Source organism: Beta vulgaris, chromosome 4 (assembly GCF_026745355.1).
Source record: "Beta vulgaris subsp. vulgaris cultivar EL10 chromosome 4, EL10.2, whole genome shotgun sequence".
In the NCBI taxonomy this organism is placed as follows: domain Eukaryota; kingdom Viridiplantae; phylum Streptophyta; class Magnoliopsida; order Caryophyllales; family Amaranthaceae; genus Beta; species Beta vulgaris.
The window spans coordinates 52,387,981-52,402,046 of NC_079205.1; the positions used below are offsets into that span (position 1 = coordinate 52,387,981).

At 32.6% G+C, this 14,066-nt stretch overlaps 1 protein-coding gene across 3 annotated transcripts; it reads right to left on the reverse strand.

Moving 5' to 3' along the window:
* Positions 1-16: 16 nt before the first annotated feature.
* Positions 17-13,828, reverse strand: LOC109134781 (uncharacterized). 3 transcript variants are annotated; one of them, XR_008969096.1, is made up of 3 exons: positions 13,219-13,816; positions 6,611-6,735; positions 17-936 (listed from the first exon to the last, which is right to left on the reverse strand). XR_008969096.1 is itself a non-coding variant. In XM_057394356.1 (2 exons), exons 1-2 carry the CDS (start codon positions 13,521-13,523, stop codon positions 6,630-6,632), a joined length of 411 nt encoding a protein of 136 aa, XP_057250339.1. In that variant the 5' UTR covers positions 13,524-13,810; the 3' UTR covers positions 6,198-6,629. The 3 variants fall into 3 exon arrangements, 1 of the variants encoding a protein (XP_057250339.1); XR_002039718.3 differs by lacking the exon at positions 6,611-6,735 and having other exon boundaries at positions 13,219-13,828; XM_057394356.1 differs by lacking the exon at positions 17-936 and having other exon boundaries at positions 6,198-6,735; positions 13,219-13,810.
* Positions 13,829-14,066: the final 238 nt, after the last annotated feature.

The window sequence follows — 14,066 nt, forward strand, 5'->3', positions numbered from 1 at the left end:
GTGTGCTCCTCTAAAATCGATGAAGAAACTTTATTCTGTACTATATATATGAACTGTTACAGTGTTCTGTGTAAACTTGCTGTATATTTTGCGTTTTACCAGCAGGATTCCTACATGAACTTGCTCTGGAAAGTAAAAACAATCACAAAACAAGTAATACTTATGACGTGAAATCATTGGTAAAAAATTGTTGTCTTTACTCTTCTAATTATTTCACCTCATCAACTTAAACTTCCCTTGTTCCCATAATCAAATCTTTGTATTATATAGCTTCTACCAGCTAAGTTCATAAGTTGGAGATAAACAAACTCAAACTGCTGACATGTTGACAGTGCTTGAAGGAGGCAATAGAGTCATCTAGGCTTGTGTATGAGCCCGAAGAAAGCACCAAACACTTGTTGGGAGAGTTTTACCTCAAATCAAACTTGTCCCAATCGAAATTCGAACTAGTGATCTATTAGATTCGGAATATTGTGTAGATCTCAATATACAGAATTAAACTGTCGTCTATCAGACTCCCTGTCTACCTTAGGCCATAGAAGGCAACAATACACAATAACTCATCCTAGTAACACAAAGCTTACAACGTTAATGATGAATTAAGTGTAAGACAAATGGTGTCATTTTCAATGATCTAGCTGTAAATGACTAATTTGCTACTATAGTATTACAGTAACTAAGCACTAGTATGGGATATGTAACATGACCTTAATCTTACAAGCACTAAAAGAAAAAGTAGAATTGCTAAGTCAAATGATCGTGGTTGCACTAAATTGACAAATAATAGCCGTGAAAAGTACTGAAGTGGTCGTTTTCAAAGCCCAACATGAATTTGTACCACATGAAATATCAATCATTCATCAATGAGTGAAGAAGAGCACACAAAATGAGTTGTGTTGTGTCCTTTGCTATGGAGCCATCTACGTCTGATCTTCTCTGTTCAACACCCAAAACAACAAAACAGATTTTGTATTTAATTCTTTAGATTGGGAAGTTAGGCATTGGGACATTCATAGGTGCAAATTGACAAAGAAAAACCCGAACGAGTCATTTTTGTACGGATGGTAACAAAAACAAGAGCATATGGCTAGTCACCAACTCATTAGTGTGGTTCTTGCAATTAGAAGTTTAGAACGTGCAATTGTATTAATTTGTGTGGCTAATTTGATCTGCACAAACCTATTGACAAGGAAATGTCAAGAAGGACAAGTTTCATCATTTATCTTAGCAATTATTGGCTAAAATGTACTTTATTCATTTCAAAATACTTGACACACTTCTTTCGACACATTTATCAATAACCATTTATATCTCTAATTCCTTATAAATTGAAACTATAAAAAGTTAATATTATGAAAATATATGTCAAAATGAATCAATTAGATCCCACGTGATTATATTTTTTTACGTGGAAATCACAAAACATGGTCAAGCAAGGGAGAGAGTGCGTGAATAGTGTAAGAATCAAACGGTGTCAAGTATGTTGAAACGAATGAAGTATTATACATAGGGCCTGTAATACCCCTCATGATTGCTTTAAAGGGATTTAACATGCTCTACTTATTCCAACAAGATGCATCTTTCTTTTAGGAAGCTTATTTCCTTAGCTACTCGTTGGGAGTAGTACAAGGATGGGTGACCTCTTGGAAAGTTTCTCAGGGTGTGCACGAGTAAGGACAAAATGCGTCGGAGGAACTTGTGTTGGTTATTTAAGACAGTTGTTGGCCCTAGATACGCATTGGTGACGATAGACTCGATTTCGAAAGAGTCGGTATGTTACAAGGCATTTGGGCTCGTCCACTTGATCCGATCAAGTCTACATTACAAAGTTTTAACTTTTAGGCCATATGACATGAATCTCTCACACAAGAAAAGAATGACAAAGAAAAAGATTAATTACGGTTTGAAATCTATCTCCCACTATTTTTGTCTGATGTTTTATGTATACTTCACATAGTTGGTCTTATAAGAGATTGCCTACTTTTAAATTTATGGATTTTTCACCATATATCCCTTGCATATTTTTTATATATACCATATCCCTTCAATGTTTTTAATATTCACCATATACCCCTAAATTTCTTGATAATTCACTAATTAATCTTTATTTCACTCATTTACCATAACAAATCAGCAAGGCCAAAGAAGAAGGAAGAGAGTTATGGAGGAATAGTGACAAAAGAGGTCATTTGTGGTGTTTTAATGGTGGTCCATTAAAGTTAACAACTCAAATAGCGGTTAATTAGGGTTTGATAAGGGAACTAGAGGTTAATGACTAAATATTTGACGGCTATTAGTCATTAAGTATATATGGTGAATTTTGAAGAAATTGAGGAGTATATGGTGAATTTTGAAAAGTGTGAGGATATATGATGAATAAAAAAAATTGTCTAGATATATGGTGAAAAATCCGTTTAATTTAAGATGAGGCAACGGTCCAAACCCAATATCAAGAAGAGCACGGACCAACCTTCTAAATATATATAGTGACCAGTTTAATCTATTTAGTGATCAATTTAATTTTTTTGTGACCAATCTAATTCTAGTCCATTTAATAATCACATTCTTTATTCTATTTAGTGGATAGTTTAATCCATTCGACAAGACTAACCGATTATTTTTTAAAATTGTATATTGTAGTTCGACGTTCAAAGGAAAACAAAACAAAGGAAGGAGAAGAGAATAGCGACGACTAGTTAGTGTGTGATGTATAGGGATAGTGTTGAGTTAATTGAGTGAGATAAGGTTGTTTTTATCTATGTTAAAATTAGACCGTCTATAACAATCATTTTTATATTTCACGAGTGTTATTATTGAAATAATAAGATCCTTTGAGAATCATATAAACTAATATATACTGGTTTGTTTATAAGACACTCATAATTTAATCTTTTAAGAGTGATTTTCTATTTATTAATTCGTTTCTAAAAAGTTAATAATTTGAAATTGCATATTGAACTGAATCTTATAAGTTCACAATTTACACATCAACACATGGCTATCTTCTTCCTTAAACATTGATGAGAATAAACTGTTCAAAATTTGTAAAAATTGACTTAAAAAAAAGTCGGACAACGCAAACTAGAGTGGGACAAAGGGATCAAGATCATTAGAGTCAAACATAAGCTGTTGTACAAGATTCTTTTAGTTTGTAATGATTGAAATTTCTAAAGAATTACTATCTGTACTTCAGAATTCAGATAAGACTCAAGGGACTAGAAAAGAGGGGAAAACAAACGTAACAACTAAAATGAGTCAAGAGTTTACAACTGTAGTGACTAGTGAGTAGTCATATTTCTTGTACTATTCAAGTCATCATTCCATCGACCAAGCCAAGAAAAGTGCATTGTTTTAACTTTTAACCTTAGACTAACTAATATTGGTTAGTGATTATAAATTACAATAGTTATTCCAATATCGACTTTGAACTCATTAATCGGAGTATATACATATGTAACTGTTGTGCATGTACATGTTATGTTTTATGCACATGTTATGTTTTGATAATGAAAATTAATATAATATGTTATAGCATGAAAGTATGTAACAGTTGCAACAGATGCATGAAGAAAGAAATTGATAAACGAAGACTTTGAAGAAAAGAAGAATCAAGAATGAAGTTCGAGTTTATAATTTCTTAGAATAGTAACTTTAGATTCAAATGTAATATGCTTAGTAATATGCAATGTGCTCAATATAGAAATATAGAGTTAATATAATTATATCTTCTTTGAGTTAAGAAAGTAAATAATTATATTAAAATTATATTTCTATATAAAAAGGAAATAAGTTTTTCAAAATCAGAAATCAAAAGGGATTAGGAAAACGAGTTTTTAAAGAAAAAGATTTTCTAAAAATTGCGTGTAAAAAAGGTTTTAATAAAAACAAGTTTTATAAAAGATTTTGATAAAAACGTGTATTGAAAAGATTTTGATAAAAACAAGTTTTTGAAAAAGATTTTGATAAAAATCGTTTTTAATAAAAACCGTGTTTTTAAATAAAAAGATTTTTAAAACGGAATTTTATCAAAACATGTTTTTAGATTTTCTAAAAGGATTTGGAAAAATACTGTTTAGATATAAACAGACTTTGAGTTGAAAAAGAAAATCTATGTGGAAAACTTATCTTTTTAGTTTAAAAGATAAAGATAGAAAAAGATAAAGTTTTATCCCTTGAATCAAGGATTAAAAGATAAAGATATTTTTAAGTGATTTTCGTCCTAACCAAGCCTATAAAAGGGAATCAGAATTCACTTTTAAATCTCACGTTTTCAGAAAGAAAAATCGAGTCTAATTAAAAGCTGAAAACTATTTCCTTGGCACTGAGCGTAGCACTGAGCTAGATTGGTTTAAGTTACTATTTCATAATTGTAATTGTCCTCTATTTGCTTGACTAAGAAGCACATCATTTGAGGATCGTTCTTTTTGTAACTTTTACATTATAAAGAGTGTCAACACTTAGAGTTAAGTGTTGGGAGTCATTACTAGGGTTAGTAGTGAGGGGAATCGTATTGTATCAAGAGTTTGATATCATTAGGATTCAAAGAAATAAAAGAGTTTTTGTTTCTTGTGGACGTAGATCTCAGAGGTGAGATTGAACCACGTTATATATTGTGTCAAATCTAATATCTTTTAAGTTTATTATTCGCAAAAACGCAAATTAGCAATTTTCGAGTGTTCAGCTCAGAGCCTGGCACTGAGCTGTAAAAGGATTTTTGCGAAAATCGATTAGATTTCACCACTCAATTCAACCCCCCCCCCTTCTTGAGTGTTCCCTTGGGTTCCAACAAGTGGTATCAGAGCAGGCTATTCTCGTAAGACTCACATCTAGAGAATAGAAATCATGAACACACAAGACGACGTTTGCGACAAGTATTCCAAGTGTCCAATTTTCAACGGAAAGATTATGGATGGTGGAAGACCAGGATGAGGATAACATTCAAGGTTCTGACTTTCAATGCTGGAGAATCATAAAGACTGGACCTCTTCCTATTCAAAACAAAGACGATGAAGGTAACATGTTCGACAAAGAGGAAGAGGAGTATAATTCTGTTGACTACGGAAAGGCAGAAAAGAATTTCAAAGCTATGAGTATTCTCCAATCTGGAATTGGACCTGATGAATATTCAAGAATCTCTGCATGCACCACTGCTAAGGAAATTTGGGACACATTGGAATTGGCCCATGAAGGTACAAACGAGGTAAAACAGTCTAGGATAGATTTACTAGTCCAACAATATGAACTGTTCACAATGACTAAGGATGAATCTATTAAAGATATGTTTACCAGATTTACACTAATAACTAATGAACTAAGATCTTTAGGAAAAATCTATTCTTCTGAAGATTTAGTTAGAAAAGTGTTAAGAAGTTTGACTAATAAATGGCTTCCTAAAATAACTGCTATTCAAGAGGCTAAGGATTTATCAAAACTCTCACTAGAACAACTCATTGGTTCCTTAATGACTCACGAACTTGTTTTAGACTCTAAATCAAGTGAACCAAAGAATAAAGGGTTGGCCTTAAAAACTGAAGTAGAAACGGATGATAGTGAAAGTGATGAAGAAGTAGCGTCTCTAACTAGAAAGTTTCAAAATTTCTTAAAAGAGAACATGAGCAACAACTTCAGGAGAAGTAGAAACTTCAAAGGTAAAGGAACTTCTTCTAACCCTAAGAAAAGTGCTACTAACTCTGGTTGTTTCAAGTGTGGTGAGTATGATCACAGGATTAAAGAATGCCCTCTGTGGGATGAAGAAAAGCCTAGAGAAAAACGAGAGCAGTCTAAGAAGGAGTACAAGAAAGCCATGATCGCAGCAGTCTGGGGAGACTCGGATTCTGACGAGGATCAGTGCCAGGCTCAGAGCCACGAAGCAAAATTAGCTGAATGCTGTCAGACAACTCTGAAGACGGCACTGAGCCATGACGACTCACATCTATGCTTGATGGCTAAAAGTTCGAACCCTCTTGAAGAGGAAGAAGACAGGAGGTAAGTCTAACTTCTTTAAAACCTTCAATTCATCTTCTTTCCAAAAGTAAGCTTGTCATATTGCTTGAAAACGTAATTGATGATTGTCAAACATGAATGATAATTTTGATAACATGAAAAGGAAATAAAAAATTTGACCAGGCAAAAATTGGATTAGAAACAGAATATAAGGAATTACTTAAAGAAAAAAACTCTGATGAAAAGGATTGACGAGAAAGACTTAGAGATAAACACACTAAAACAAGAAAAGACTCTAGTTGATAATCTCGTAAATAGCTCAGTGCCAGTCACTGAGTTCGAAGCTGAAAAATCTAGTCTTGAGGAACAAATTGAAAAATTAAATCACGAGTTGAATGATCTTAAGAACTCAAGACAACAATCTAGAATTGTTCCACTAATGCTGCCTAGTGATGCAAAGATAAGAGAAGAGTTGGATAAAGTTAAAAGAGACTTAGAGACTTCCCGAAAAAGAAGTAGTGATTTAAATACCTCAGTTGAATTTTTGGAATCACAACTTTCTATTGCTCGTAAGATGCACGAAAAATGGACTAATGGGATGAATGCTCTAAATTACTTAACTTGCACCACAAACAACATGAACAAAACTGGATTAGGATATACTGACCAGCAACCCAGTGCCAGGCTCAGTGCCAGAACCTTCGAAAGAGACTTTCGAAAGAGAAAATACGTGGGCCTTCCTGAATATCTAATTTGCAATTTTTGTGGTAATAATGGTCATCTAATTGACGACTGCAACAACAAAAAAAACCGAATTGCAAAGAATGTCAAACATGTTACTCAAATCTGGGTTAGGAAAGACATACTAGATGCTCAACGTAAGAAAAAGGGACCCAAGAAAATATGGGTTCCTAAAACAAACAAGTAATCATGTAGAAAAAGGAAGCCCTTGAATTTATTTGTACTGAAGACCAAATAGCTGATATTTTCACTAAACCACTTGCTCGTGAAAGATTTGAAAAGCTTAGATTAGCCTTGGGATTGATTTCTAGTACCTAGTTGATTTATGTGTTTATTTGATCCCTTTGCAAACTTAAGAGTTCAAAAGATTATACCTACACTAAGTCAGATGTTTGATTTAATTCAAGACTCCTGAAAAGGCTATTGATGCTGTCCTGATAACTGACACCTAAGTTGCTTCAGAAAAATTCCATAAAAATTCCAACAAAAGTATCACCATTTTCGAAAATTTCCATTGATGTTGCTTTGACAAAACTAAAAGAATTTCAAAATTGTTTTATAAAACTTTTTCTAAAAATTATGCAAGGCATGTGTCGTAAAAGAAAAGTGGACTCCAACTCAAAAACCCATAACCGAAAACCACTCTCCTACCTCATTTCAAAAAATATCCAAAACCCCCTAGCTACCCGGTTCCCTTCACTCTCTCTCTAACCCTAAAACACCTTTCATCTTCTTCCTAACCTTCACCATGGGACGAAAGACAGTGGCTCGCCGGCGTTTTCTCACAAAAATCGTCGATCCACTAACTCCCTCTCCCACACCAACACCCCCAAAACCACCCACTTACACCAAACGCCGATTCAAAACCCTCGCCTCAAAACGACCTCCCACAAAACCGCCACAAAACCACCCTCCGGTTTCGAAAATTTCTGTACCACAACCACACCCTCGAAGATCCACTCGAAAAACTTCAACCCCTTCCGCTGCCACTACATCTGCTACACCGCCGCCTCGAAAACGGCGCGGTTCACCTGCTGCGAAGACCGACATTCCTTCCTCCTCTAAACGACCACGAGTTTCGAAATCTGCAAGTTCTCCAAGGGTTTTATCCGGTCGAATTTATCCCACAAAATGGTTAGGTAATTCTGCTGTTACGTTTCTCCTGGAATCACTTCAATCTCAGGGGTAGGAATCTTGACACCGTGTATGAGGATGAAGTTTGTCAATTTTCTAAACTTTCTCAATTTCGGAAGATCAGCCTCTATCCTCCACAGTAAACGAAATTTCATTACCTAAAACTTGTCCATCACCGATCTCTTTATCCGTATGGACTGTGGCTCACCAAGATATTTCATGTTATTGATGTGTTAACTCCTACTTCTAAGGAAGTAACCTGTCGTGTGGGTGATGGTATGCTAAGTAGGATGGATTTATGTGTTACGGGTGATGAGTTACTAAAAAAGGACTCTCTGGGGTTCACGCCAAGGGAGGCATGTGTGGGGTGCTTAAAGAAGGTGGAAGAAGTGCGTCACATTAAGAAACAGATGCACAACGACATCGCCAACCTATGTCTAAACCATAAACACTTTTCCTTTTATCCTAGTCCTACTATGTACTTTTGTCTATGCCTTGTAGTTTTTCGAAAAACATGTCGGTTTTTGTTAAACTGTTTTGGTACTTTTGGATACTTTTTGGATGTTTCTGATGATTGTGAATTGGTATTGGTTGTAGCACCAGCATCCCTAGCCCACTTGGTTGAGCTATTGGATTATTTTGAATATATTCTAACTATATGTGTGTTTTTTGTCTTTTTGATGCTTTTTGAGAATGACAAAAGGGGGAAAAGAAAGCATATAATATTGACTAGAATCTTGATGATATCCTAGGTTGAGATAATGTGAATAAAATATAAATGAGCATGTAGGGACAAGTGAATGATTGAAAGCTATATTAATCTAAGGTACGGATAGTTTCTAAAAGGGTAAATAATCAAACCATGCATTGTTTGAGGGGGAACAAAAGTCAATATGCATACTTTAAGGGGGAACAAATGTTTATGTAACAATATTATATTCATGAGTTTGTCATCATCAAAGGGGGGAATTTGTTGTGCATGTACATGTTATGTTTTATGCACATGTTATGTTTTTGATGATGAAAATTAATATAATATGTTATAGCATGAAAGTATGTAACAGTTGCAACAGATGCATGAAGAAAGAAATTGATAAACGAAGACTTTGAAGAAAAGAAGAATCAAGAATGAAGTTCGAGTTTATAATTTCTTAGAATAGTAACTTTAGATTCAAATGTAATATGCTTAGTAATATGCAATGTGCTCAATATAGAAATATAGAGTTAATATGATTATATCTTCTTTGAGTTAAGAAAGTAAATAATTATATTAAAATTATATTTCTATATAAAAAGGAAATAAGTTTTTCAAAATCAGAAATCAAAAGGGATTAGGAAAACGAGTTTTTAAAGAAAAAGATTTTCTAAAAATTGCGTGTAAAAAAGGTTTTAATAAAAACAAGTTTTATAAAAGATTTTGATAAAAACGTGTATTGAAAAGATTTTGATAAAAACAAGTTTTTGAAAAAGATTTTGATAAAAATCGTTTTTAATAAAAACCGTGTTTTTAAATAAAAAGATTTTTAAAACGGAATTTTATCAAAACATGTTTTTAGATTTTCTAAAAGGATTTGGAAAAATACTGTTTAGATATAAACAGACTTTGAGTTGAAAAAGAAAATCTATGTGGAAAACTTATCTTTTTAGTTTAAAAGATAAAGATAAAAAAGATAAATTTTATCCCTTGAATCAAGGATTAAAAGATAAAGATATTTTTAAGTGATTTTCGTCCTAACCAAGCCTATAAAAGGGAATCAGAATTCACTTTTAAATCTCACGTTTTCAGAGAGAAAAATCGAGTCTAATTAAAAGCTGAAAACTATTTCCTTGGCACTGAGCGTAGCACTGAGCTAGATTGGTTTAAGTTACTATTTCATAATTGTAATTGTCCTCTATTTGCTTGACTAAGAAGCACATCATTGAGGATCGTTCTTTTTGTAACTTTTACATTATAAAGAGTGTCAACACTTAGAGTTAAGTGTTGGAGTCATTACTAGGGTTAGTAGTGAGGGGAATCGTATTGTATCAAGAGTTTGATATTCTAGGATTCAAAGAAATAAAAGAGTTTTGTTTCTTGTGGACGTAGATCTCAGAGGTGAGATTGAACCACGTTATATATTGTGTCAAATCTAATATCTTTTAAGTTTATTATTCGCAAAAACGCAAATTAGCAATTTTCGAGTGTTCAGCTCAGAGCCTGGCACTGAGCTGTAAAAAGATTTTTGCGAAAATCGATTAGATTTCACCACTCAATTCAACCCCCCCCCCCCTTCTTGAGTGTTCCCTTGGGTTCCAACAGTAACATGTTAGCTAATCTACATGGTTGGCTAATTGACTAGTTAATTATATCGTGTTTATATTACTTCTAGTTATTGAACTGCTTATCGTTTATAAGTGTGTTTGGTAATGTCAGTTTTTGATGTTGGTCATAATGTACAATGAAAAAAAGCCAATACAAAAAATAATAAAACCTACTTTTTATTGTTAGCTAAATAGGTGAGTTAATTTTTGCTACATGAAAAGTCAAATATCAAACTTTATTTGTTTGATCATATAAAAAGTAAAAAGACAAGACAAATAACGAAAAAACACTAAAAAAATCTTTTATCAAACTCTCTCATGAGATAAAAGTTGTTCCTATTAGACCCTTGAGGGACGATGTGTTTAATCAAATTCATCAACAACATCAATCTAAATCAAACAAAAAGTAGCTTAGTCACAAGACACCAATTACAATAGTTTCAATCCAATAACATTATGACTTAGGTGAAATATATTAATAGAAGGTTTAAGGTAATTAATATCACTACCATGTGAATAAGATAACTTTCTAAGTAATTGAACCAGTCATTAACATTGTGCCATTAATTTCAAGTATTTTTATCATTGTGGAATCACTTGTAGTACCCTTTTTTGGGTTTTACTAAGTCCAAAAGCATATGTAAAACTCACATTTAACTAGCCTCCCCTCTCCTTTTCTCTCTCTAAAACCCTAACTTCCCTTAACCCTTCTTCATCAATTAGGGGGCTGTTATGGATGTTTTCATCCATGGTAAGCCCCTTTTTTCCTTTTATTTTCAGTTTTTAGTTCATTTTCTTGTTTTGTTCAATAAATTAGTATCTCTTTATGAGATTTTCTCAAACCCTTCTATGGGGTTTTTAGTTTCTGTTTTGGAAATCTCCTTCTCCCCCATGGGAGTTGTGAGTATGGTTCTTTTGTTTTTAGGTATGAGAAATTATTCTCATTGGTTGAAGTTCGAGATTCAACATGAAGAATTAGAGTTTCACAACTTCTGTAAAATTATGGAAGACTATTGGAGTACGTTCATCCCAAAATTTCCGCATCTGCAGATCATATGCCGAACCAGAGCGAACTCACAGATTGCACTGCTTCAGATGAAGATTTTTATTAAGGCAAAATTAAGTCAAATCTGCGATGTTTACATTTTTAGGGTGATATGTATTTCTATTAGAATTTTATGTTTTTCAGAAATGACTTATAAGTGCCGTTTGGCGAAATATTAATGAAATCCCTTTTCTTTCTTTTAAAAAAAAAAAAAAACTCACATTTAACAACAATAAAGTCAAAGAAAACAAAAAAGACAATTGAAAGTCAAATATGGGAGGACACTCCTAAGTAAATGATCGAGCAATGAGTGAAGTTGTGTGGATCCCATGCTAACAAATACTAAAGAAATTGAATCAATTCTAGCAAATTAACATGAGTTGATACCCCATTAAAATGATTTAGTGCATTTGTAGTAGTGAGAGGTTAGCAATAGGTCCTTCAAGGCTGACTTTTGATAATGGAGGGATCTCGTGATGCCGAGATATAAGCCATAAAATAGGGCCTATATGATTTAACTTTAACCAAATTTGGTGGGCCAATTGCTTAGCATAATAGTGTTTCCCACTTCTCTTGAAATTTGTGCCTATGAACCTCATTTTTTCAAAAAAAATCTTGCACAAAATGACACAACCTCTCTTCTTAGTAAATGATAGATTTTCCACTAAGAAAAATACACAAATAAATAAAAACATATTTCTATCTTCTATTGTAATCGGAATTTTTAGAGATCTAAAAATTTCTTAATTTTTTAGATTAATTAAATTAATTAGGTTTTTATCCTGAAAAAAGATTTGACTAATTATGTTTATCTTTTTTTAATACAAAAATATGAATATGAATTTAGTACAAGTATATTTATTCTCTTGATAAGCACAATTATGTCATTGAGGTGAATACATATCCAAATCTTTGCAAAAAGAATGGGGATAAAATCTATTTTATGGCCTGGTTCATTTTTTCTCTTATCAAATGAAAATCAATTACTTCCTTTGCTCAGAAATAAGTTAAGCATATTTTTTGAATTTACACGATTTGCAATTCACACTTTAGTTATTACTCTCTTTATTTATTTATTTTGAAATTATTAGTACCTTTAATTCCACCTTATTTAAAACAATAAAATAAAATAAAAATTGATATTATAAATATACACATGAAACGACCATAACAAGATACACAAATAGCTTTTTCTTACTTTAGGTATCTTTTAGGAAAAAAAATTGACCTTTTTGCTCACTTTCAATTAAATGGTGTGAGTATTTACAAAATTTCATAATGACTTATTAATTCTTGGTCAAGTATACATTAGGTTTAAATCTTCATAATAAAAAGTTGATTGATTTCCAAAACCCAAAAAATCATAACCTAAAAAGTTTTACTAGTGGAGGATCAATTCAAACCTTTAACCTATTGTTAAGCCTCTCTTTTCTTTCTTAACCATTAATAGGATAGACTATTCATAATTACAACTTCTAGACAACTTCCACAAAAAAGTTTCAAACTTCGCATTCTTACCTACTGTACGGTCTAGGAGAGAAAAGTTACCGACAAACTAATAGATGTTTTTCATAATCTAAGAATAATCAGCTCACTATTAACCTAGAGCTTGTTAATTAGTTATTGGTCAATTTAATTAGTTTGATGCTGAAAATTTACTTGTAAATATACCGTAAAACTACTAGCTAGATTGCTTAATCAAGACTAGTGCATCAAGCTTTTTGGCTATACCCTATTAAAAAACGAAATAAAACGAGTCAACTTTGCCGATTTTTCTCTCATAATTATTAAATTTTGATACATACTTACTTTGTTTCTACATATTTTTATATGGTACGTATATTTCTCGAAAATTTGCCATGAGTATCTCTTATAATATGGCCGATAGAAATCATAAAAATTATACTATTAGAGTATTGTATTAGACTAATTTTTATCGATATGTATCTCGAGTAATCAACAATCAATTTTCGACCATGAATATTATGCATGACTTAATAGGACATTTAGCTGTGGACAAAGATGTATGTACAAAATGTAAGAATTAGTTTTACCTGTTATGTAAAGGATCAGGACCAGTAGGAACAACTCTTTTACTATTTGCTACAAAACCTTCAGAATGATGAGAAGTACTAGTAGTAGTTCTACTACTACTAGTATTGTAGTTGGCAATGTTAATCTGATCAACATTTGACCTGGTGCTTCCTTGTTGTTCATGTCTATAAGTAGCATGATATGTGACAACCTCATAATATCTACTGCGCCCTCCGAATACTTGTGAAACAATGCTGGCCAAAATAATCACTATCATGCATATAGCGCCGCCGCCGCGATGCCGCCGTTGATGATGAACAAGCATTCTATCCTGTGATTAAGAGAAGGGTGGAGGAGGAAAGAGTGGAGTATGTAACTAAAGGAAGGAAGATATGAAGTACACTTTGAGGAAAAATATGTGAAGAAAGTTATTTAAATTTTCATGCATATCATAATGGACAAAAAAGGGTTAGAAGAAGAATAGGTCAATCTTAACCTTTTTATTTTATTTGGCAATAGGAAAACAAGAAATGGTCAATTTCAACTTCTTCTACTAGTATTAGATCAGCAGCAGTAGGACTAGTAATTTGAACTTTTATAGGCGGTTAAGGGATAAGACTTAGACTTGAGACAAATTATACAAGTTGGGTTGTACTAATATTAGCCATAAAAAGTTTTGCTTGTTTTTAAAAATGATATTGGCTTACAAAGTACTACTCCCTCCGTCTTTTTTTATTTGCTACATTTTGCCATTTAGGGGTGTCTCAATTTATTTGCTACATTTGCAAATATTTCCATATATAGTACATAGGTCCCACACTTTATTTACAAATTTGCCATCACTTCCTTCTTGATTTTGTAAATGTTT

What these genes read in the sequence shown, in the direction of transcription:
- LOC109134781 (XM_057394356.1), bottom strand. Translation starts at nt 13,523, where the DNA reads ATGCTTGTTCATCATCAACGGCGGCATCGCGGCGGCGGCGCTATATGC. An exon ending in CCTGATCCTTTACATAACAG is followed by an intron (nt 6,736 to 13,218) that starts GTAAAACTAATT and finishes TTGTTGTTGCAG; the next exon opens with TCGTCAATTAGATGACCATT.